This window comes from Manacus vitellinus, unplaced genomic scaffold, assembly GCF_001715985.3.
Source record: "Manacus vitellinus isolate BGI_N305 unplaced genomic scaffold, ASM171598v3 scaffold_14_pilon, whole genome shotgun sequence".
In the NCBI taxonomy this organism is placed as follows: Eukaryota; Metazoa; Chordata; class Aves; order Passeriformes; family Pipridae; genus Manacus; species Manacus vitellinus.
The window spans coordinates 14,235,213-14,259,634 of record NW_021939063.1 but is presented as its reverse complement, the minus strand read 5'-3'; the positions used below and the strand labels follow the sequence as shown (position 1 = coordinate 14,259,634).

General features: G+C 37.1%; 1 protein-coding gene across 1 annotated transcript in view; it reads left to right on the top strand.

Annotated features, from left to right (window-relative positions):
• The window catches only part of CACNA1D (calcium voltage-gated channel subunit alpha1 D), a 176,061-nt gene that overhangs the window by 101,873 nt on the left and 49,766 nt on the right, over positions 1-24,422 (top strand). The window contains exons 10-27 of the mRNA XM_029958237.1: positions 3,393-3,480; positions 4,192-4,218; positions 6,036-6,196; positions 6,773-6,998; positions 7,143-7,350; positions 8,504-8,624; positions 9,681-9,795; positions 10,509-10,578; positions 11,189-11,258; positions 11,883-12,027; positions 13,818-13,947; positions 16,434-16,493; positions 20,830-20,936; positions 22,034-22,121; positions 22,589-22,696; positions 22,866-22,918; positions 23,171-23,317; positions 24,007-24,208. Of these exons, the coding sequence (XP_029814097.1) occupies positions 3,393-3,480; positions 4,192-4,218; positions 6,036-6,196; positions 6,773-6,998; positions 7,143-7,350; positions 8,504-8,624; positions 9,681-9,795; positions 10,509-10,578; positions 11,189-11,258; positions 11,883-12,027; positions 13,818-13,947; positions 16,434-16,493; positions 20,830-20,936; positions 22,034-22,121; positions 22,589-22,696; positions 22,866-22,918; positions 23,171-23,317; positions 24,007-24,208 (2,126 nt within the window). The remainder of the gene's footprint in view (positions 1-3,392; positions 3,481-4,191; positions 4,219-6,035; positions 6,197-6,772; positions 6,999-7,142; positions 7,351-8,503; positions 8,625-9,680; positions 9,796-10,508; positions 10,579-11,188; positions 11,259-11,882; positions 12,028-13,817; positions 13,948-16,433; positions 16,494-20,829; positions 20,937-22,033; positions 22,122-22,588; positions 22,697-22,865; positions 22,919-23,170; positions 23,318-24,006; positions 24,209-24,422) is intronic.

Here is a 24,422-nt window from a genome sequence, read left to right as displayed (position 1 = left end):
AACAGTAATACTTGACACCACAGTTCAGTAGTTCAGGTAATTCTGGATTCTGCAGTGATGCAAATTGTGATGAAAATTGTCATATTGCAGGATTATGTAATTTATTTCTTGTAACTTCTGCTGGTTAGGACACATCACTGCTGATGGACACATCATTGCTGATGGACACTGGCTTGCTCTTTGCTGTGCATTAGTTATGTTACATCCTGGAGTGAAGTTTGAAATTCCTGCTCCAAAGTCTGAAAACTCTTTAGAGTAAATAGAGAACATAATAGATTGTTTTTCTCATGTTATATTTTTATCTACAGAAATAAAATGTAGTAGTTGAAGTATTTGACCTGTTTTCTGTATACTCAGGAAAGTATTAAGCTGCATGCTGTATGGGTTGCTTATATTGCCTAATGCAAGCACTCTTTTGTTTGGAGTGAGTTAGCTTAATTGAAGAGATTATTAGATCTAGAAATCTACATAATCTTTCCAGAAGAATGCCAGTGAAATAAGGGCAAAAGGTGAATAAAGAATAAATTTGGTCTCTTCCTTTGAACACTGGGCTGCCAGTTTAAAGATCTCAAAGCTGACCATGCTGAGCTCACAGTCTTTCCAAACTTCAGTGTGCTGTATTTGCCTGATGAACACCACCTGCCCTTAAGAAGCTGTGGTCATTAAATTGGGTCTTTTGGAGGCTTGGCAGGTTGCTTGCATTAACAGAGTGGATGTGGACATGCAGTGCTGCTGCTCTTTTCTTCTGGCTCAAGATCTAATGGCATTGCTGGAGCTGGACTTCCACACGGTGCCTTTCTCAGTACTCCCGTCGAGTGTTAATTTTGACATATAAATTACAGTGTAATCACAGCTGAGTTTCTAATGGGAACTGAACTGTCTGTCGTTCTTTTTTCCCTCTTCTGTTTGTAACACAGCACCTGCAAGTCACTTAAGAGCTAGAGTAACAGCCATGTTGTGTCTGAAAGAGAGAATAACATTCTGACTGTATTTAATAATTAGCAGAACTGAGTTCACTTCAATAGAGACAAAGATTTTTTTCCTTTGTACTTTGTTTTTCTTCATACAGTCCTGTTCAAAAAGGTCTGGTATTATTGTGGACTACCATATCAAGTCTGGGTAGACTTGAATTAAAATGCTGAATAATTTTAAAAATAATGACAAATGTAGTTTCGGTGACAGTGAGTGACACTTGATGAATAACCGGATTCTAGGTACTGCTTTTAGGTGAGGGAAGGGTTGATAAATTTGAAATACAGATGTGAGACACAGTGTACATAAGTAATAATTGCAAAAGTGTGCTTAGCTCTGTTTTCCTGGCAGCTCTTAGTAACAATGTATGAAACAAGACTTCTGCACTCATATTTTGCAGTTGCCCATCACAAGTGCTGAAAAGGGATCAGGTGACTATAATGTTGTGTTTCCTAAGAGCATGCATGTCACTCAGGACAAGGCAAACAGTTCAGTTCTTTACCACACCAGGAAACCCCTTGGATTTATTGCAGAAGATCCCCCTGGCATTTTGAAATAAAAATTCTTAGTTCTGAAGACCTGAGGCTATATTTGAAATAGTGTTGTGATTTTTTTTAATAGTTGAATTTGGATATCAAGGATTTTTTTCATTAGTTTTGAAGTCTGTAAGCTGTGGAGTTCACACAGGACTAGCAATATTAATTTTTTAAAACTTAAGCATGATATTAGAATTGAGGCACTTGCAGGTGCTAACCAGGGACTTTCCATGCATAAAGCAATTACAGTAATATTTTAAAAGACTCATCAAAACAGAAGAACCTTGTGAAGGAAGGTGTTGCTGTGCTTATTGCCTGAAGTGCTTTGTTTATTCAAACACCTGCATGGATGTTTTGGATCTTTCTTTGTTATGCCACTCTCTTTAACTTTTCATATAACAGTGACTTACATTTATGGGGACAGATTCTCAGCTGTTGCAAACAGTAGCTGAGCATCTGGCCTGCATAGACCTGTCAGTCTCTAAGCTGGGATGGAACTGATGGGCATGGAAAGCAAACCAGGACTTACCATTCCGTGTATCTTTGTGTCAGTGTTGAGGCAATATAGAGAGACTTACTGACAGTTCTCATTCTGTACCTGGTGTGTAGACAAATTGGAAAATTCAGGGCCTGATTCTTAAATCTCACTTATATTATGAAGTGTGTAATTAAACCTGCTTTAAACCTCCTTTAGGCTACCAAAATAGTGAGACCTCCCTATCAGAAGTAGGCAGTGTATCCCTTCTGCCTTTGGTACTCTCAGTTGCACAAACACTGGCTTTTAAACCCTTCCCAATAAAACAAAACAAAATAAACCAAACAAGCAAATCATCAAAACAGTGGAAGGTACACACCACAATACCTTTAGAATGCTCTGATTTTCTTCTGTTCTTGCTGTTCTACAGTAATTTCAGGGCATCTTCCACCTCTCTTATTTTTTCCTACTTTATGTGGTATTTGTACTGTATAGACCAGCAGCATTAATTTTACACTTTTCCTGTTCCTGAGTTCTTTCTTTCATTCTTGGCTTGCAATGCAGGCATGTTCTCCCCTGGGAAGTACTGAGAACTTCAGCTGTTCATCATTTCCTAACATCTTTTGACTTAAGGTGTCCTCCCTTTGTATGTTTCACTTGATTTGAAGATAAATGATAAATGATCCATCTTCAAATGAGTTTTGTCTAAAAATCATTAGCTACAGTTGCTAACTGCTCAGTAATGATCCACTATATGTACAGTAATTCACTGTGTAACAAATGCCATCATCCCCTTTCTAATTAGTATTAATTCTCATCATCATTTGCAGTACCCACCCTGCCATTCCCAGTGCTCCTTCCTGCTGCTCACACAGTATTTGCAGGCACATTTATTTTCTATCTTCTTGCCTTGATAATTCACGATGTCAGGAAAAGCACAGAGTGGTCAGTATGACCAGAGTGTGATAGTTCCTGCTTTCAGAAGTTGGATAATATTTCCTGGAATTACCAATCATGTTAACAGCTCTTCAACTGATAAGCACCTCCAAAGTGTTAGCAGAATGCTTCTCAAAATGACAGGTCACAAAATCTAGCTCACGATTATTTCTTTACAAGGGACAGCACTCTTTGTTACAAACCTCCTCTGCTTTGTATTCTGTAGTGCATTGTCAACAGTTATGTTGAGTCATTGAAAAGAAACAGAGAAGCCACCACTCTCTGGAGTTCTGTGTGCTTTTGCTCTAAGAGGACTGATGAAGTGTCTTGACTTCATCTGCTACTCCTCAGCTCTTCCAAGCTCTCGTTAGAGGAACGAAAGGTGGAGGTATTGTTGCCATAGGACAGGAGATGGTGATGTGTGTAAAGCCTTGGCTAGGGATGAGTCTAAAGCAGTGCCTGTCTCCCCACAGCAAGCATGCCCACCAGCGAAACCGAGTCGGTGAACACGGAGAACGTGAGCGGAGAGGGGGAGAGCCCCCCTTGCTGTGGGAGCTTATGGTGAGTACGGGCACGGGGTTCAAGTGCCCACCCTGACCAACTCAACATTTAAAAGAATCATTGTTTCCCCATCGTTTATTTAGCCCAAGCTGCTTTGAAATAGTCAAGCTTTGTATGACACTTCAGGTTTTTTTTTTTTTTTTGCCTTTCGGTAGGTTTAGACCAATTATTACAGTATTAAAGTGCTCCTAAAATTCTCAAGGTAGGAAGATATAAAGCAATTCAACTCAACTTGCAATGAAGTTGTGTTTTCCTGAGAGCTTTTATAAAATATAATTATTGTCCAGAGCGATAAGAACAGAAGTTCCTGATTACATGGAAGAAGGAATGTTTTCTGTTAAATTGTGCATGACCTGGAGAATACCTATTTTTTTCCAACAATAACTGAATGTATGGGAATTATTTCTATATCCTGTGGTGTTCACTGTTTGTTTGCTCAGATTTTCGTGACTTCCAAGCTTGTTTATTCAAGGTTTATTTACTTAGTTTTAAAGGAGATTTCCTTTCTTTCACTTAAAAAATTTGTAAAGCTTCAGGATTGGTATTGCAGAAAAAAATAAACAACAGGCAATAGACTTTTAGCATTCATGATGCATTTTGTTAAAAGCTTGTTTTATATATATGTAATTCCAATGCAAAATTCTAAAGAAAATGAATTTGTGTTAATTACTCTTTCTACATTCTTAAAAATGTATTTTCCTTTTCTTCTAGTCAAACCATCTCAAAATCCAAGTTCAGGTCAGTATTTTCCTCTCATAATCGCTTTTTTCCTTGTGACTGTTCACACATCATAATGATCTCACTAAAAATACTCTTTATTTACTGTAGTTTTAATTTTACTATGTGAAAGTTCTTCCTAACAGTTACTAGCAAACACAAAAGTAAAGTATCCAAGAACACTTTTGGAAATCAAACTCCCTCATTTGCTTTGCTGATATTTGCAGCTTTTCACTTACTAGGAGCATTTGGGAATGTGAGCTTCTATTTTTCAAGTATGTTTGCAGAAGGAAAGTGTTGTAAGCAAAATTAATAATTAATAGGCCTGATACTGCAGGCACTGGATGTGCCAGTACAAACCCAGTAGGATTCTTTATTTTGATTTTATTTTCCCATCTTATAGGACATATATTTAGTAATTAGAAAGGATAATTTCAAACACAGAAGAGATAGCCCTTTCTGTTTAAAAAGGTTAGGTTACTCCATGAAGGAACAACAACAAAAAGCTCTGTGATTTAAGGTAAGTAATCAAGTGGTTGACTTAGTGAATCATGAAGGGCAAAGACACTCCTGCAATTGCAGACAACCCACAGGGTAAATATTTTTTGCATAAAATCATCAGTGAGGGTCAGTCAAGAAGATGTGGCAACATCTGGCCCCAGCAGTTTAGGCAATATCTGGAGTAGTTCCAGTTTCTTAACTCTGATAAAACTGATTTTGGTGTTGGATGCAGAGCAAGTAATTTGTTGGTAACAGCAGTGTGTTCTCCTTGCATTGGCTTCAGAAAGCCTGGAGGTGCACAGTTTGAGCCTGCTTTTGACTCCTACAAGTAGAGATATCCCAACAGTATGATTCTTGTCTCATTGACTTCAATCATAGGAGGTTCTGTAAGTGTGAAAAAAAGAGTCTGTTTAACCTACCCAGGGAATGAACCATCCTGATGATGGCCATGGACATAGCCCTTATAGCAGGGATTGGCAAGATAAGAATGTTCTTGAATACCATGTTGATTTAGGTCAGGACAGGATATTTTTCCTTTATATGGTTAGAATACTGCAAAGGCTTGAAACATCTTTGTACTGATTTCTGGAACCAGTATTAATTTCCATTACTTCAAGTACAAATTTAAGGTGCATAAGGGAAACTCAGTTAATGCTTGCATACAGTTCTCAGAAGTGAAGCAGAGATATCTAGTTTTATGAGTACAAAGATACACCCTCATACCTAGGTACAGCCTTTAATTGTACTTTATTATCAGTCTTATTTACTTCACAAACATTTGCTCACTGACGCAATTTCAGGGCACATCAGTAGATATCTCAAGGATCTGGTGAATAAGATTTGTAATGTTACACAGTAGATTTCTAAAAGGTGACCTTAACATTCCTACCTTGCTTAATCCTGCCAGAATTCTGTCTGTGGTTCAACTCAAAGCCTGCATTTTCAGACTAAATTTAATTTGAATTCTGAGTTGATTCATTGGCTTTTCTTTATTGCTGTTAAGTGTATGGGGCCTTGGAAAGACAGATCTATCTTGTTACTCAATGGAATGTTGAATGCAGCTTAATCTAATTATGTCACAGGCAATTAGAGTCTGCAAAAGTTGTGGTTTACATTTAGAAATCTATAAAGAAATCTAAAAAAGGAATGACACATTAGCAGTCCCTAATCTGCAGCTGGTGATAATTTACACAACTATTGAAATACTGTACACGTATCTATGAAAATGTACTTGCTCACACATATGTACTTGCACTGTTTCTACACAGAAGAGGCCCTCCTTAAGTTTATATGCATTTTCTATATAATAATAAATTTGTTTTTATTTGAACTTGCAGTCGACGCTGGCGTCGCTGGAACCGATTTAATAGAAGAAAATGTAGAGCTGCAGTAAAATCTGTCACATTTTATTGGCTTGTTATTGTCTTGGTCTTTCTGAACACATTAACTATCTCCTCAGAGCATTACAATCAACCCGACTGGCTGACCCAGATCCAAGGTACAACCAAAAATTGTTTGTCCTGGTTTTGACTGTAGATACTTGCATTTATCAGTGGCTACTTTTGTACTTCGTCGTTCTGTTGTTTGCTGTCCTGAGGGATATTCAGCCCAGCCAAAGGGAGATACAAGAAATGACTGAATGTCTTTGATTTCCACAGCTGTAACACAGCTTAGTGGTAGCCAGCACAGACCTGACAGTACTAAATTGTAAATACCTGTACTTTTAGCATGAAACTAGGCCTGGAAGATGAGGAAGGAAATGGTACCTGGCACAGCAGAACATGCTGTGGGCTGGCTGCTTACGTTACAGTGTGGACTAAAGCTGTGAGTTGAGGAACTGTGAACTGCACAACAGATTGGAAAGATGAATAGTTTATAGGTGGCAGGAAGCTTTACATCCTTGTGTAACTTCTGCCACTGAGACATAAATTACAGTCCAATATGAAAAAACAATACTTTCTTCTTAAGCAAAAAACTGCAAACTCGTGTTGAAAGCATAGTTAAAATATGTTAAAATGAAAATGGAATCTATGAGGCAATTCAGAATCTTTCTTTTTTTAATATTTTGTTCCAGATATCGCAAATAAAGTTCTTCTGGCTTTATTCACCTGTGAAATGTTAGTAAAGATGTACAGCTTGGGCCTGCAGGCTTATTTTGTTTCTCTCTTTAACCGCTTTGATTGCTTCGTTGTTTGTGGTGGCATTGTTGAAACCATTTTGGTGGAGTTGGAAATTATGTCACCCCTTGGAATTTCAGTGTTTCGCTGTGTTCGTCTCCTGCGTATTTTTAAAGTAACAAGGTAAGATTATCTAATACTGCTAATTCTAAGGATAGCTGAAGAGTGATCAGCAATTCTTTTGTAATACTTCATCATGCACTGCTCTTTTACTGTTTTGTTTGAGGTTTTTTTGGTGTGTGTTAACACACGCATTTTAATTTATAGGCACTGGGCATCCCTGAGCAACTTGGTAGCATCCTTGTTAAACTCAATGAAGTCCATTGCTTCACTGTTGCTTCTGCTTTTCCTCTTCATCATAATCTTCTCGTTGCTTGGAATGCAGCTGTTTGGAGGCAAATTTAATTTTGATGAAACTCAAACAAAACGGAGCACCTTCGATAATTTTCCACAAGCTCTTTTAACTGTATTCCAGGTAACTTTCTTTCATCCCGTATGAAACATTTTACCTTTGATCAACAAAACTGTTTAGGTGATCATGTTGCCTGAGAGTAAAATCACGAATACTGTTTATTCAGTTTACTTTAAGTAGCATTCTGCTCATTAAATTCAGTACTCTGGTAACTCAGCACCATTTGTACCATTTGTTTCATATCTTATTTGATCTATCTATGCAACATAGCTGTCATGTTACTTCACAAAATGAGATCTCCTTTGTCCATTAAATACATGACTAGGAAAAGAGGTGGAATGTTATTTTTATTTTGATCAAATTTGTTTCTTTAACTTCATTAGCTATATGAAAGTTCAGCTATGCCCCAAGCAGGAAAAAATAATAAGCCTTGTAAGAGTGCTTATTTACATATTGGTCATATCACTTACTATGATGCAAAATTAAGCATTAATTTCTTTAGAGATGCTTTCAGATTTTATTAAAATTTTAAGGCAACTTTTATGTGACTTGTGAAAAGGTAGGGCTGTACTTAGAGTTTACTTTTCATGAATTTGTAATGCTTTTTTTAATTTTTGCCAATGTGGATACTGGAATTAGGCTAATTGGTTTCATCTTTCTAGTCATTTTCACACTCAACTCTGCATATTACCTCAGTCTTTGGTTTCAGACATTGTAGGTGAGAATTAAAGGCTGACCCTGCAAGATTCACTTTTTTGGCAACTTCCTGTCTCTTGGGTAGAAGTTGCATCTGGTGATTACTCAGAGCAAGCAAAAAACTTGTCCATTTAATTTTAGCATGAGGAAATATCAATGCAATACTCAGAATTTTTATACTAACTTGATTTTTAAGTGGTGAACTTTTGCTGGGTATGTGGCATTACTGAAAACCAGGGCTCTTACTTTCATGTGCCAAAATGAATAAAATGTCAATAAAAATTTATTTTTATTATTTTTACCTTTGAAGTTCTGTCATACAAATGCGTAGCATAAAATAAAAGCTATTAGAGTTAAACTCAGGGTTTCAGGAGGTGTTTATTTGAATGGAAATTTCAAAACAGAGTATGGTATTGCTTTGTGCATAACAGAAGGTTAGCTTTGTTGTGATCATAGGGAGTGTGTTCATTGCACTTTTTGATGCTGAGTTACTAATAATCTACTAATATCTGCTCCTTAGATTCTAACAGGTGAAGACTGGAATGCTGTTATGTATGATGGCATAATGGCATATGGTGGTCCATCATCCTCAGGCATGATTGTCTGTATATATTTCATTATCCTCTTCATCTGTGGTAACTGTATCCTTTACACTCACTGGAGACCCCTCCAAATGGGGCTGTGTGCCAGGGATATATGCAAAATCTCTCTAGGAGGGAGTAAATGGCCACAGGCACACAAGCACTTTCTGCATGTGCTGTGTCCTTTAAATAGACTTTTCTTTGTATACCTGTTCCCTAACAAACAAGAGTCAATGATGCTCAGTCCATCTCCAGCCACCACACTGGCAGAAACCAGAGAATGTTTTCTATCTTCCTTCTGTGGGAACATGGCCTTATTCTACCTGCTCTTTGACATCTCTCCCCCTGAAAATGCATGGATGTGGTCTGGTTTCCAGGGCAGTGATATCCCATCCATCCTCGTGATGCTCGATACAGCCCTGTTAGTTCTGACACAGGGGGCCAGGGGAGCCAGTGATCCCTGGGGAGTGCAGGGACCAGAGGAGAGAAATCTGCATGGGGAGATGTGGAATCAGAGTTAGGATTAAGTCTGCTGAAACACTCCCCTTCCCTGCCTTCAGTGTGCTGGAAATGCTTCCTTGGCCCCATGTAGAAACAAAGTACTGTCATTCTCAGAAGTTCTTAAAAGGTCAGGAGGTGATAAAAGAGCAAAAGCATTCTATTTTCTGTAATAAATGGTATTTGTATCAGCATTTGTGCTTAGCTGGTATGAACTGAAGTACAGAATTTGATAGAGATGTTTGTAGACATGGAAGACAGTGCATTATAAAAATGAATTTTTCAAAATGCCTGAACAGTCTTCACTTATAATAGACAATTTCAGATTTGATACTTGCTCAGGCTGGTGCGAAGCTGAATTTCATTTATTTAAAAAAAAATACATCAAGTATTCTGCAGTTTTAAAATCTTTGACCCTAAGGGATCTCTGCTTACTTTACAACCAGTATTATCTAGTCCATTAAGTGAGTGTTATTTGCACTACACTCCAGCATCACAAATCTCCACGCTGTAGGTTGGGAACATGTGTTTTATATCTCTCACATTGTCAGTGTTTATGCTGATAATAAACCAAACAAGTATAGTAAGGCATAGTGTCCTTAAAATGATTTGAAATAGATATCTTGCTAAATGTCTTCTTGGCCATTGCTGTGGATAACTTGGCAGATGCTGAAAGTCTAAATACAGCTCAGAAAGAAGAAGCTGAAGAAAAGGAAAGGAAAAAGAATGCAAGGTAAAATAGCATGGGCATGTTGAAAAAACAGGAGAGGGAAGGAGGAGGGTACTGAATTCTTTCATCAGGATTTTCTTTATATAATGTCTTTACCATGTAATGTCTTTACCATCTTCAAAATTTATTGGACTCAAGATAAAAATGGGAAAGTTTGCCTAGACACTAAAATAATAGCCAAATAGTAGGATTGAATATAAAAGTTAGGTAGTATTTGGGATGAATTAAGAACATAATGATAATCTAGTAATATTTAAAAATTGCAACAGTAGGATTTATTGAACAAATAGCACAAGAATGTATCTGTTGTTGCCAGTGCACAACTCCCTGTGGAATCAGTTCTCTAAGCCTTATATAGACAAGAAGAAAACCTTCCTTTGAAATCAGTGTAAGCCTGTGGAAGTCAATGAAAGTTGTTTGTATGAGTTCAAGGGCACAGTTTATCCCTCTAGAAATGAGTAATTATCATGTATTGAATTTTTTAGGGCTTAGCTTCTGGAATTATATTTAAGATTATAATCTTTTAAATGGATCGTTGCATTCAAATGCAGTAGATTTTGTTGTTCTGACACCTGCAGCTGTGTAAAATATTTTAAATATTTTAGTATAAGGTTTTAGATATGCTCTCTTAACTTTTCGTAGAATTGGTATAGTTCACTTAAAATTGTCTGTCTTTGCATGGCATGCTTTGTAATTGTTATTGTATTGTTTTGTAGAAAAGAGAGTCTGGAAAATAAAAAAACTGAGAAGCCAGAAGCTGACCAAAAGAAGCCCAAGGATAGTAAGGTGTTTATTTTAAAAATTGTGTCTTTTCTCAGAAGCAGTTTTACTCATTTTCTGGGGAGTACTTTTCAAGACTGCTGTGCATCGTGCAATTTCTTTTATGAACCCACTATCCCTACATTTTTTCCAGGCAAAGGAAACTTAGTTCTGATGCTTTGCACCCTTATAGTATCTCTTAATTCAGAAAACCCTCTTGGTTTCATTATATCCTGAAAAGGAAAGCTCTTTTAGAACAAAATAGTTAATGTTAGAAAAATGTGTTGTCATTTTAGGATTCCTGTAGGTATTTTGCTTGATAAATCCAATGAGATTGGTGAACGATAAACTCTTCAGTAGAATGTTCTAGTATTCTTGGTAACTTTATTCAAAGCCTGTTGGTTGTGTCCTCTACACAGCTAAAAAAATGTGGATACTAGAGAAAAATAATTTTTGAAAAATATGTAATAAACTGTCAGCTCTTTGCTGTTTTCAGTTACCCTGTTTCAGAAAACTGAGACTTAGGGATCACTTCTCTGACTTCAGAGGCTTATTTGGTTTGCTTTCTGTTGAACTTTATACTCCAAGCTATATTCAAATTTCTTTTTCTTCTTGTGCATCCCTTTTGTTGCTTCAGGTGACAATTGGTGAATATGGAGAAGGAGAGGAGGAGGATAAAGATCCCTATCCACCCTGTGATGTACCAGGTATGTGAATACTAGCTAGAACACAAGCACATTTAAGTTTGTTTGCTAAAATATCCTAAACTTGGTCTTGCTGAGCATTGAATCAATTCCTTTGAAGTCGGTGAAGTTGTGCTCTGTTATCAGTGGATAAGTGGACCTGTAAGCTGCTAAGTATTATCTTTTCCTGCAGCTTCCTAGACAGTACAAACATCATATGAGAGTTAATACTGTGAGCCTCAAGACTGTTGTGGTAACACTATCTGGATGTGGGAGCAAATTCTAAACTTCTCCAAAACGTTTGGCAGAAAAGGGACATTCCAGGGCTCATGATGTTTGGTCCATTTTCTTCCAGTCCAGTGAACACACTTATCTAAAAATCAGCTCTGCCTGATGGTCTGGATGCCTGTTACAGAAATCTGCCCTAAATTTTGAGCACACAGTGCTCAACCAGTGCACAGAGCTCAGCACCCCCACAGCACAGCTCAGGCATGGGCTGACAGTCAGGGGATTTTTATAGCCATGCTATGAATATTTATGTATTTCCTATAATCTGTGTATATTTTAATACAAGCTATGCTTTTGTATTGTTATGAGCAAAACCTCAATATTTTATAGTTTATAATAAAAGAAGTGTTTAATTTAAAGTAGGTGAAGATGAAGAAGATGAGGAGGATGAACCAGAGGTACCAGCAGGCCCACGCCCCCGTAGGATATCAGAACTAAACATGAAAGAGAAGATCACACCGATCCCTGAAGGGAGTGCCTTCTTCATTTTCAGCAGCACCAATCCGTAAATAAGATTTTGAAAAATACTGATTTAGTGCATTGGGGGTGAACAGTGAAGCAACAGACCTCCTTCCAAGGAGGTTAGGAATAGAAATCTAGTATCTTCCAACAGAACAGAGATTGGCTTTCCTCCTAAAATTTTCATAATTATTTAGCAAATGAAAAGAATTTGAAAAATATATTAGTTTTCTTCCCACTGTTGAAGATAATAGCATTTTGTACATATAGTGTGAAGTCTGCACATGTCTGGAAAGTGCCCTTTAATGTATAGTATCTATTTACTATGTTAGTCACTGGATATAAAAACTGTGATATAAGGTCTGAGCATCTTCTGAATGAAATAGAATTTCTTGTAGCCCTAGCAACCTTTGTGGAGCAATACAGGCAAGAAGAAGAGACAATAGAAAAAGAGAAAAGAAAGAGAAAGGATGTATTCATTCCTCTTAGGTAACAGCATTTCCCAGATTCAAACAAACACCAAAGATAAAGACAAATTATTTAAAAAATCAAGAACAATAATAGTTGGATTTTGGAGGGAATTGGGATCTTTCACCTCTCAGTCTAACTCCAGATCATTTGAAGTTCTACACTGCTGAGAAAGCAAACTTGACTAATCAGTAAAATTCATTACTAATTGTTGGGTGGAAGTGAACAAGTGAATTAATTTCAGTTTCTACAGACTGAACATTACTGGGGCATTTATAGATGGCATTTTTATGAGCAGTCTTAGAATTGAGTTTAAGAGTTACTTGGCATGGGAGAATGCTGTCTCCCCAGTGGTAGAGGTCCTCACAAGTTTAGAAGATGTTGTGATCATCAGGATACAATGTTTTGGGTTTGTGTCTTACTCGTTGCATGCGTTGTCTGAAGCTCTTCAGAATTTGCAAACAAAGTGGAAAGAGAGCTCTTTAAACTAGTAATTTTAAGAACACATATGCTGACTGCAAAAATATTAGGTTTGTTGAACATGTCAAATTGCTTTTGGCTTCAACTAACACTCCATATTCTCAGGCCACAATGGCCAACTTGCTTAAGTAAGGTATAATACTGTACTCCAATCATCTACTTAGCAACAGGAGAACAATTTTTTCCTGAGAACCTTCTGATTCTTCAGCAGAATTTAGACAACTTCAGTGTTAGTCAATTATGAACCTGATCCTGCTTTTTTGTCAGTTTAATCCCAGATCTCCTCTACCAAGGTGCTCAGCAGTCTCTGTGATAACCCTGGGGTCAGTGACTCTGAGCATATGTGCAGTTACACTTCATGTCATGTGGCTGAAACCTCATGGCTTTGGAGTCTTCAACACCCACTTACCCTGTAATTTTGTGAGAAAAATCTTCACAGAGATTCTGATTTCAGTTGCCTTTAAGTAGCACAGTGAGATCTGCAGCCTAAGCCACGTCTCACAAGATGAGTAATTTTTACAGCTTTGGTAGGAATCAAATCAAACAGGGCATCTGAACTGACCTATTGTCTAGTGTTGGTCCTTTTGACGTGATCCTCTGTACATGTGCAGTGGTACAAACACTGGAACTTGCAGTGGAATTCATAACCCATTGAAAACCAACCCCTCTCAGATTCCTTTGACAAAGTGCATCTTCACTACAGGTGAATTGGCTTTTGAATTTATTTCCATTCTTAGAAATCTGACCAATAGCTTCCATGTTTTCACTGCTTTTTGCTGCTGATTGTTGTTCTGTTACTGTTGGCAGAGTAACAGAAAACATTTTGTACATTAACCATCTGCTGAATTCTATGTGCACACATGGTTTATTTTTGTGTCTCTTCTTTAGAATTCGAGTGGGATGCCACAGACTTATAAATCATCACATCTTTACCAATCTCATCCTTGTCTTCATCATGCTGAGCAGTGTTTCCCTGGCAGCAGAAGATCCAATTCGTAGCCACTCTTTTCGAAACAATGTAAGTCCCTCATTTCTGTGTCTGAAGATAAATATACCCTCACAGGATAATAATTCTTTGGGACTAGTGCCTAGTTTTTAATTTTCATGTTAAGAAACATTCCTTTTCCTTTTTCAAGCCATACATTTATGTTCTTTTTGCATTAAAAAGCACAAATCTTTAAAGTCAATTAACTTTATGGATGGAACATCATCAGTATTAGAAGTGTTTATTATTTACATCATATATTTCCTTTGGCTATTGTTTAGTAGGATATATGTTCAAGCTGAATGTAATATCTGTAATTTTCCTATTTTTTCATACTTTGCAGCTGGAGTACCTGATATGCATTTCCTGAATCACTCTTAGTGCCTGTCAGTGTTTGTCACTGTTTTAAAAATGCCAGTTAAAATTATCACTGTTTATCACATGTTGGGAATAGATTCGGACCTGTCCTCTCTTCTCCTTCACTGATGCTATTATATGCTCCTGGGGCACTTAGAGTAACACTCTGTAATGAATGCATGGATTCATAACAATATTACCCCTTCTTTCAAAGGGACTAGTGTGGCCACACTGAGGGGTTTGAGTACCCCCATGTCAGACTCAAAGATCCTTGGGTTCATGATTGGCCATATCAGAAACTAAACAAGTGACACTTTTGTCTAAACTCACATTGAAGAGGAGCATCAGAGCATGCCCAGCTCTTGCCTTGATTCAGAGACAAATGTCATTTCAGCCTATACACAAACCTGTACATTTAGAGGTGTTTCTGCATCTTTTTTTTTAGATATATTTGTAGAAGCAAAATATTTATAAAAGTATTAACTTCATAATTGTCTCTGTTACTCAATAAAATTGTAGTTTATGTGCTGAGTAAACATCTGTAGAGATTGCCATGGAGTTAGAGAAACTCTGCCACCAGGAAAGGCAGGGCTGCTGTGTCTGTAAAGGTTGTATCTCTCTAGTTCTTGCTAGTGTAGATGTTGCCTCTTTTGGCTGTTGGCGTTCTCTGAGCACTTTTTCAGTAACTTTAGTAAGAAAGAAAAAGCTAAATCTTTCTTCAAAGATAAAAAGAGGCCAAAGCACAAAGACACTCTCCATGCACTATTCAGCAGAGCTGTGTCCTTCCCATATCTATAGATCTGGACCAATGTAACCTTATGAATGAATCACACCAATGGTTAAGAAAAAGAGAGCTGGTGGGGAATACTGAAATTACTGTTATAGAAATGGCTTCAAGAGCTGATAATTATTTTCATAACTAAAGGAGCACTGGGAAATGTAAGTGGTAACTGAAAGGGTTGTTCCTGTTTGGGACACAGACAAAATGTGTGAGGGATTTCAGGAAGGCATTGCCTTCTTGTTGTAAGTATTCTCACATGCCCCAGACCTGCATATTTTTCTTTTTGCTACCTTGAATGTTCATATTCCTTCCACCAGCCAGCTCAGCAATGGAATGAAAGTTTACAAACTGGAATGCCTTTAAATATTTTATTTTAACTCTAGAATGAATTGGTTACTGATTAATCTTTGTTGAATTGTTTTATTATTTGCATATTTTTTCAGCCACAGCAAACTGCAGAAGGATGGGATCTTCAGTGGAACATGGGGAAAAATTATTTCCTTTCATTTCATCTAACATGAATAGGTTTTTTTGTGTGTGCTGTTTCTTTATTTTATTTCTCCTTTCCATTTTGTTCCTTGTTGAACCATGGGCAACATGTTTCTGTGCACAACTGTTTGCTAGCTGGATTGCTGGATCCTTGAAACTAAACTCTTCCCCTACTGCAGTGCAGGTTGATCTTTAAATTGTGTGCTGGTGATATGACCACTTTGAGAGGGTGAAATCTGGGTTGTACTGAAATGTGTGTTCAGGTGGCTGTCAACAGCAGGGAGGTCCATGCCACATCCACAATCCTCTTAGAAGTTTGCATATCACTTTTGGGGTCTTTTAAATTTCGTACAAGTAAATCACTGCTGTATCTTTCACGCTCAAGGAAAAAGGGTGTAGCAATGATTTTAAGTAATTTTGTTATTTTTTAGTTTGCTTTGAGAGCCAAGCCTATACAGGAACAATATAATGTAGCAAAATGTGAAATGATATGCAGTCTAGAAGTATCCACTGAAGTTTTGTGATGCAGTGCTTTGGAAAAAACCCCAGATGTTATTAATACACATTTGTTCTTTGCATAACATTCTGTATCTCTGCTAAAGGCTGAAGAAAGTATCTGTGAAAGGTGATGGATGAAAGTCTGAATTGAAAATGTTGATATTGGGTCCTGTCAATTCGTTAGGGGTGAAGTCTAATACCTAAGCACAGTGGTGTCTGTTAAATTTTTAAGCAAATAAAAATGGTTGCACAATAGCTGGAATTTTAAACTACTTTGTCTAAATTCTCCATCTATCGACTTAGATTAATTCTGGTGTTGTTGTGCATGTGGTCTAAATTGTAAAAATTTATTAATAGATGGATTTCTTACTGTGGCACGTGTTATACCTTGCAGATACTTGGTTACTTTGACTATGCTTTCACAGCCATCTTTACTGTTGAAATCCTGTTAAAGGTAATGCATTGTTAATTGATCCTTGTTTGCTCAAAAGCAGCTTTAGCAATAATGTTTGTAACTTTTTGTTTACCTTCCAGATCCTAGGGTATGCAGATTATGTCTTCACTAGTATGTTTACATTTGAGATCATTTTGAAGGTAACAGGTTTTTAAAGGAAGCTTGTTTAAAAGGATTTTCCTTGTGTGTCACCTGCCAAGAAAAGGCACTTGAAGTGTTCTTCGCCTTTTCTCTAAGCGATCAAAGCTAAACTCTTTTTAAACTAGAGGATTTTTTTATTTGACAGTTCCTCATAGTTTTGATTGGTCATTTTTTTTACCATTGGGTGCATGAAGAAGCTGGTTTTTTACCATTACATCAGTTTAATAATTCATTTTTTACCCTTTTTAAACTTACAGTTGTCAGAAAAGGGAAAAATAATTCACTGCGCATGAGCTTTTCCTTCTCCTTGCTCTGGCATTTCCAAAAGAGATAATCAGTCTTATAAGGAGGGAGCATGTAATTTCTCATTTCTTTTGCTGAACTATATCCACAGAGCTAAAATAGTAGATAACTATTTTCTTGCAATAGGACTTGCAAGATATCTTGCATTTATCTATCTATACACTAAGATACTTTGCATTTATCTTGGGCATACATTTAAATACACAGACAGGCATAAATATGCTTGCTTAAATGTATTACCCATGCATGAGCCAAAAATTGGCATTTTAATGTATAGTTTGTGTACTGATTGTTAAGAATATCCATTGGGGTTACTCACATTTTCGATGTACAAGACTTACTCTGGCAAAGAAGCCATTGAACTGAGGACTGCGTTCACAATGTAACAAAATGCTGAACGAGGAATTAAATTTTTTTGTTGCAAATTGGCAAAATATTCTCTCAGAGATTTACTCATGATTCGTAAACATTTCATGCTGTGCTTATTCGCTGTGAGGTTTTGTTTGAGTAACCCTGATTCACACACTTAAAAATTGCTGGCACACTAAGAATCTGTACATAAACTTTGCATTTCCAGTTGAGGATTAAGCTTAACAAAATCTCTTCTCCCAGCTTTTGCTCATATTGCTGTGCATACTCTTCACAATGCAATTTGATTAATACTAATTGATGCAATATTTGGGCTGTTTACAAGATAAGCTGTACTGTAAGTAAGACTATTTTTGTGCTTGTGAATTCTCTCCCAGAGTTATGTTTATCCCCTTATTTCTCATTTTCAGCAGTGAGGAGCTTGCTATAGAATTGATTATTCTTATAACTTTTGTAGCATGCTAAAGTAAATACCCAGTTTTTTTGCTGCTAGAGAGAGGCCAAACTAAAGGAGAGGACGAAGAGCTGAAAAAAGCTGTAGATTTAGATCGGACTTTTTCTTGACTCTGAATTTGAGAAGCCGTAAACAAATACATTACCACTATTTTTGTGGCAGAAGAGAGTCAGTAAACTTCCACAAGCCCTGAGCAGCAAGTTCTCCAGCTCCTGCAGTTCTGTTTGTGTTTCCCTAGGAGACAGAAGAATTATAAAGCGTGGCATAATGAGGCATAACTGGATGTGTTAAGAAAAACAACGTTCCTGCTAACTGCAAAAGACTTTGGCACGGAGCAACTTAAGAGTTATCCAAGGGAAGCAGGAAGCTCTAGAGCTTGGGCTGCTGAAATCTGGCACTGCAAAACATTACAAGGAAACAAGAAGCCACATCATAGCCAAACATGTTGATGCTTCTGACTCCACTTTCTCCAGGGAGCTCTGCCCGCAGTACATTCTTACGTAAAGGAAAATAAATTGTACCATAAAAACGTAATGGACAACCAGGCCATGACACACATACACAGACAGTGCCTGCTTTACTAACATGTCTCAGACACTGGCTTTGCTTGCTTATGGCTGGAGCCCTCCATGTCCTCTGGGCTGGGTTTTGCGCTGTGCTTCTCACAGTATCCAAGTCATACAGAAGCTGCGTGTGTTCCGCAAGGAGAAAATTCAAGGCTAGAGCTGCTGTAACAGTAGTATTCCATGATTTCCAGGCAAAAAGTATATGAAACTGAAATTAAGATAACCAGAGGCGGTGTTATCAGCTGCAGTGGAGAAACTTGTAAATGTCCAAAACCGAGCACTAAATCAGAGTAACTCTCAGCATGTGGGGGGTCTCCCTGTGCTCTCACTGCTCTGCAGACACGAGGATTTCCACATTACATGGTGTTGAGTATGTGAATAAGGATATGAATAACAGAAGAGTTGCAACAGCAGTTTAAAAGCATTTGAGAATTCTGTTATGACACTGAAATCCAGTTTACCATCCTGTTTGGAGTGCTTGGGGAAGGTGAAAACATCAAAGCAAGGGTCAGGTTAGGGGCTTGTGCTTTTAGCCTGCCCTACTGTGCTAATCCCACACCATTTAAACTTGTTATAGGGAGTTCTAGTCAAATACTTCCACTGGGATTTTTGGTGACTGAAGTATGAGTCTCTGTATGAAGGTGGGGAGATATATACTTCACCTGTACTTTTAGGTCAATAATTGACTTTATTTTTGTGGGAGTCATTACCTGAAACTGTGTGCTGCTAACTGATAACATACAGTGTAAATAAGTAGTTGTAGATGGATGTAAGTCTGATATTCAGGGTTAGTTCAGTGTTTAACTCCCACTGATTTTTATAAGTTTACTCTGTACAGGTGTAAGTGAAAGAGCTAGGAATTTAATGGAAATTTTATAATATAGCTGTGTTACCTCTCATGTCATGGCATAGGTTAGAGCTTTAGCATTTTTACTCTTCTAGCTTGGAGGAACATTTAGTATTTTGATCATGACAAAAGAAGGTTCAACATGAGAATAAGGAGAGGAGGGTTTAAAAAAAAAAGCCTGTTTCCTTTACAGAGGTATAGATTTTACTGACCGTGATGGTTTGTCATGCACAAGACCTGCAAATTCCTGCACACCAAGTAGTGAGGCATTTACTGAGATGCCTATTGCCCATTGCTCTGTTATATGTTGTGGAACAATCTTGAAAGCTGTAGTAATCCACTGTGAGGGGAAATGAAATAAAATCTTTTTACTACATCATGAGAAATAGAACAGAATAGAAAGTACAGGGTTTAAAATCACAATCAAGGTCAGATATTCTCTAGCTGGCAGTGAGTTTTCTTACCTGTGGAAAACAATGAGTAGATAAGTATTCAGTTCTTTTTTTCTGAGGCTGAAGAAATTAGAATCCATGTGCCTGAGCTGACTACTAGGTATTTTTCAGAGGTATCCTTATTTTTGTTATGAGTTTTTAGTTTCAGTCTTTCAGGCTTAACCTGTAACTATGGAAAGACCTATGAAATAGTCTATTCAGCTGGTGATTCTGTGCTTCTTATGGCTTAACTAGATTCCTCTGTGCATTTTTTGACTGGTACTTACTTGCAGTTATGGTAAGGGTCTAATCCATTGATTAGGAACCAAATTCAGCTTTGAGATACCCAAGAACATCTGCCTAGACGCTCTCTGCAGCCATAATTAATAGAGCCTCTGTCAATGGCTCCTAATGAAACCTGCCAGTGATGCATACAGGTTCCTTTGCAAGATACACTTTGTGTGCTTCTTTCATCTAGGGACAGGAAAAAAAAATATTAAGAAAAATCCAACAGGGCCAGCAACTTTTGATATTCCCCACAGAACAGCAAAATTTGGAGACCCTTGTCCAAACATAATACAGAACAGTTTATGAGTTGTTTCAGGTTATTCCGAGACACCAGCTCATGATCCTAATGTGTTTCCCATAAGTCAAAGGTAAATATCCATGTAATGCTGCCTTAGGACAGCCTTGTCCTGGTTCTGTACCACATTTGACTCTCAGGTGTTTACTGGGCCCCATCGGCCCCACGGGCTGCACAGAACCCATATGCCACATAAGCCCCATAGACCCCCATGGGCCCTATAGGCAGTACTTTTTCAGCTCCTTCAATTCTCAGGGTAATATGAATGATTAGGAGTCAGAATCTGGACCCTACAGTTTAGTAAGCATGGCAGTTTTATGGGTTTTTTGATAGTAATTTTTTTAACAAAGGCCAAATCAATTCAGTGTAATCACCTCAGCCTTATTGGTTCTTACACAAAGTAAAACATTTGTTTACATCAGAAACAATTAACATACTTGTTGGTGTTGCTTGAGCAGAATTTTTGTGATTTAAATGAAAGATTTAATGTATGTAGTGGGATTGTTTTATATCTCAATTACTTTTAGAAAGTGAGATAGTATTGTATTCATTCACACTCTAGGCAAGTGTCTTGTAAACAGCCTAAATGTGAATTTGAATAAGCTGAAATATAGACTAAGTGTGTAATAATTCTATTTTTAGATGACAGCTTTTGGAGCATTCCTTCATAAAGGGTCCTTCTGCAGGAATTATTTTAATTTGCTGGATTTGCTGGTTGTGGGTGTTTCTCTGGTATCATTTGGTATTCAGTAAGTACTGTACTTATAATGTGAATGATTTATTTTTTGCTTTGGGGTTTTATACTGAAATCAGAGTTTCAGCTCCTTTTGTTCCCTCAAGGTGTGTGGGTGTGCAGCGTCAGTATTTAGGGTTGGGACTGGCAAGAGGTAGTGCTTTATATGGAGAGTGTTATAATTCACTACTAATAAGGGTTGGAAATAAATTACTACTTCCCACTATTTAACAAGAGATCAAGGAAGAGCACTATGGCACTGTATTGTATAGCAAGTATTACCTGGAGCTTCAGGAGGTTTATATGCCTTCTCTTGTGCTATGTCCACATCTGCAATCTAGTTTTATGAGCTTGATCTTTCAGTATAGAGCTACAGGGGTATGTAACTAGACAGTATTGGAAGAGTGGGAGAACCTACACCTTAATCAGGACTGTAAGTGGTAGTGAAGAGATTTCTTTGTTTTGTTTGGGTCAGAGTAAACGTAATAAAAGAATGTAAAGGTGCTTAGTGGTTCACTGAGCTGTCGTTCCTCATTCAAAATCATCTGCAAAACACTTTGGGACTTGGAAAAGGGCAAAGGTGGGTGTCAGGCAACTGGTCCCCACTTTGAACCCTGCTGGTACCAGAACACCTATTGCACAAGCTTTCAGTTTCCCAGCATGTTCTTCAAAAGGCTGTCCACTGTTATTGCCTTAAAATGCAGTCCTAGCCTCTTAAAGAGAATGTAACTGATTGGAGATCTTTTGATCTCTACCTAGTTCGAAATTAAGGCATTCATTGATTTACAGGATTTATATGTGTCTTCAAAAGAGCTTGTCAACATTGAAAAATACTCTGGGGACTATTTTGCTCCATTATAGTGTCACACAAGCTTCTGAGTTCTTAATTCTGAAGTTACTCCAGAAATAAAAATAATTCTTATGATATTTATGAGATTGGTACTATTGTCTAGTGTTTGCATAAAGGATCAATAAAGAATAAAAAGTCTTGCATATATATCTTGAGATTTTTTTTTTAATTTCACGTTTAAGGAACTTGCAAGAACACTGTTGTTTTTGGTAATACAATCAGTTACCTTAAAAGTAACAGAATAACTCTTTTTTTCCTCCTAGATCAAGTGCTATCTCAGTTGTGAAGATCCTCAGAGTTTTAAGAGTATTGAGGCCTCTAAGGGCAATAAACAGAGCAAAAGGACTTAAGGTGTTTATTCTTTTAAGTTCTATTTCTATTGGTCTGATTCTCTATTCTGCTTCAGGTTAAAAATTCTTGCACAAGAAAAATTGTCTACTGAAGGTCGGAGAGCAAGGACATAAATCAGTTCCTGATTCTTAAACATATCTGATCTTAAACAGCCCTGGTTCTGCCCACAGTTACAGTTCTGTGGAGGAACTGCCACTGAGACCAGATTTTGATTAATGAATCAATATGTCAGTGCAGTATTTTAATTGTTTATCCATAGTGCTTATGTAAGTTTTAGTCAGTTGATGTTGATGGGTTTATGTCAACAGATTTTACAAACAAATCTAGAAAACAAGTCTAATTGCAGTATTAGGTATAATACTGACAACACAAAAATAGTAATTTAAAAAAAATAGTACAAACCCAGATTTCATGGTTTGTATACTGTGAAAAATTGAATTAAATTTTTTTTCTTTCTTTCATTCCAGCATGTTGTTCAATGTGTCTTTGTGGCTATCAGAACTATTGGTAATATCATGATAGTTACAACTCTGCTGCAGTTCATGTTTGCTTGTATTGGGGTGCAACTGTTCAAGGTAAGAAGACACTCAGAATTTACACTTCATCAAGAATAGCAAAGCTGAGTTGAATTCTTAGTTACTTGCTGCTGGAACTGGGTGGTCCCAATTCTGAACTAATCGTAGTATAAATGTGTGTATTTTGCATATTCTGCATTTTGTCATTGCTTTTTGTTTTTATATGTAGGGAAAATTCTACAAGTGCACTGATGAGGCAAAACAGAATCCTGAGGAATGCCGGTGAGAAGATCTTTGGTCTAAGAATGTGACACATTATATTCTGAATAACTTAAATTGTATATGGGCAGGCATGTGTCAGGCCATTTAGGTTTGTGTAAATTGGGATTGTCATCTTAAATCCACCAGAAAACACAGGTCAGCAAGGAAATAAAACAAGCATAAGGAGGGAATAAAAGAAGCAGTTTTGAATAGTGCATTGAGTAACTCTGAGGTTAATTTAATATTTCACTAATGACAGTTTCTTTCCCACAGAGGGATTTACATCGTTTATAAAGATGGAGATGTCGATAATCCAATGGTCAAAGAGAGGGTCTGGCAAAATAGTGATTTCAACTTTGATAATGTTCTCTCTGCTATGATGGCCCTTTTCACAGTATCCACCTTTGAAGGGTGGCCAGCGTGAGTGGATTCTCCATGTTTTCAAAGCATTGTTAAGATGGTTGCATTTTCCAGAACAGTTTGCTATCATTTACCAGGCATCTTTTGGCAAAAAAAAAGCAGTTTTAAGTAATGGTATAGAAAGTTATTAAGGGAGGAAGTAAAAAACCTATTATCCTGAATTTGTGCACTTTTCCTGTATTTTAGGAAAAGTAAGAAAAGGTGAACTTTTTTATACTGTTTGATTACCAATCTTCCAGTTACTTTTGCTATAATGAGCTACTCCTCAGCTCTAATGGAAGGAATAATTTCAGATGTTTATCCATTGATGCCCTTTAAGTAGTGATAATTTGGAAATTTAAGGCCTTTGAGTAAAACTTTTGCTAAAATATCAGGCACTAGTACACTGCATAAAGAAACCCAGGAAGAGCAAACTGCCACTCATCATTTCTCTAAGTGAGAAGAGTCTTAGAGAATAGCTTTATGGGGGGAAATAATTGAAAACTACCACCATCTGGTCATTACCCTGATTCTTTCAGAAAAGATAGTATACCAATGTGTGCTGTGATTCTTCTGGTTTCAATATTATTGCAAGCACTGTCAGTATCTAGGAAAAGCAGACCATTTCTGAAACCTGTCCCCTGAGTCTGCATATTTTACTGTTTTCTCATTTCAATGATAATGAACATAAAATTATGTTTGTTTTTCAGGCTGCTGTACAAAGCCATTGATTCCAATGGTGAGAACGTAGGACCTGTGTACAACTACAGAGTGGAGATCTCAATTTTTTTCATCATCTATATCATCATTATTGCTTTCTTTATGATGAACATATTTGTTGGTTTTGTGATTGTCACATTTCAAGAACAGGGAGAACAAGAGTACAAGAACTGTGAACTGGACAAAAATCAGGTTAAAATAAATAATGAACTCTTAACTTTTGAAAATATCCTTTTTTATTTATGCATGAAGAGCTTACTTTCTGCTTTGGGTCAGAAGAGGGCACCAAACACATATCTTAGTATTTGTTAATTTGATTTTTTTCACTGTCAACTGGGTATTGAGGTTATTATATGTTTCTCTTTCCATAAACCCAACTTATCATTCTTTTTGTTGTGAAAGGTGT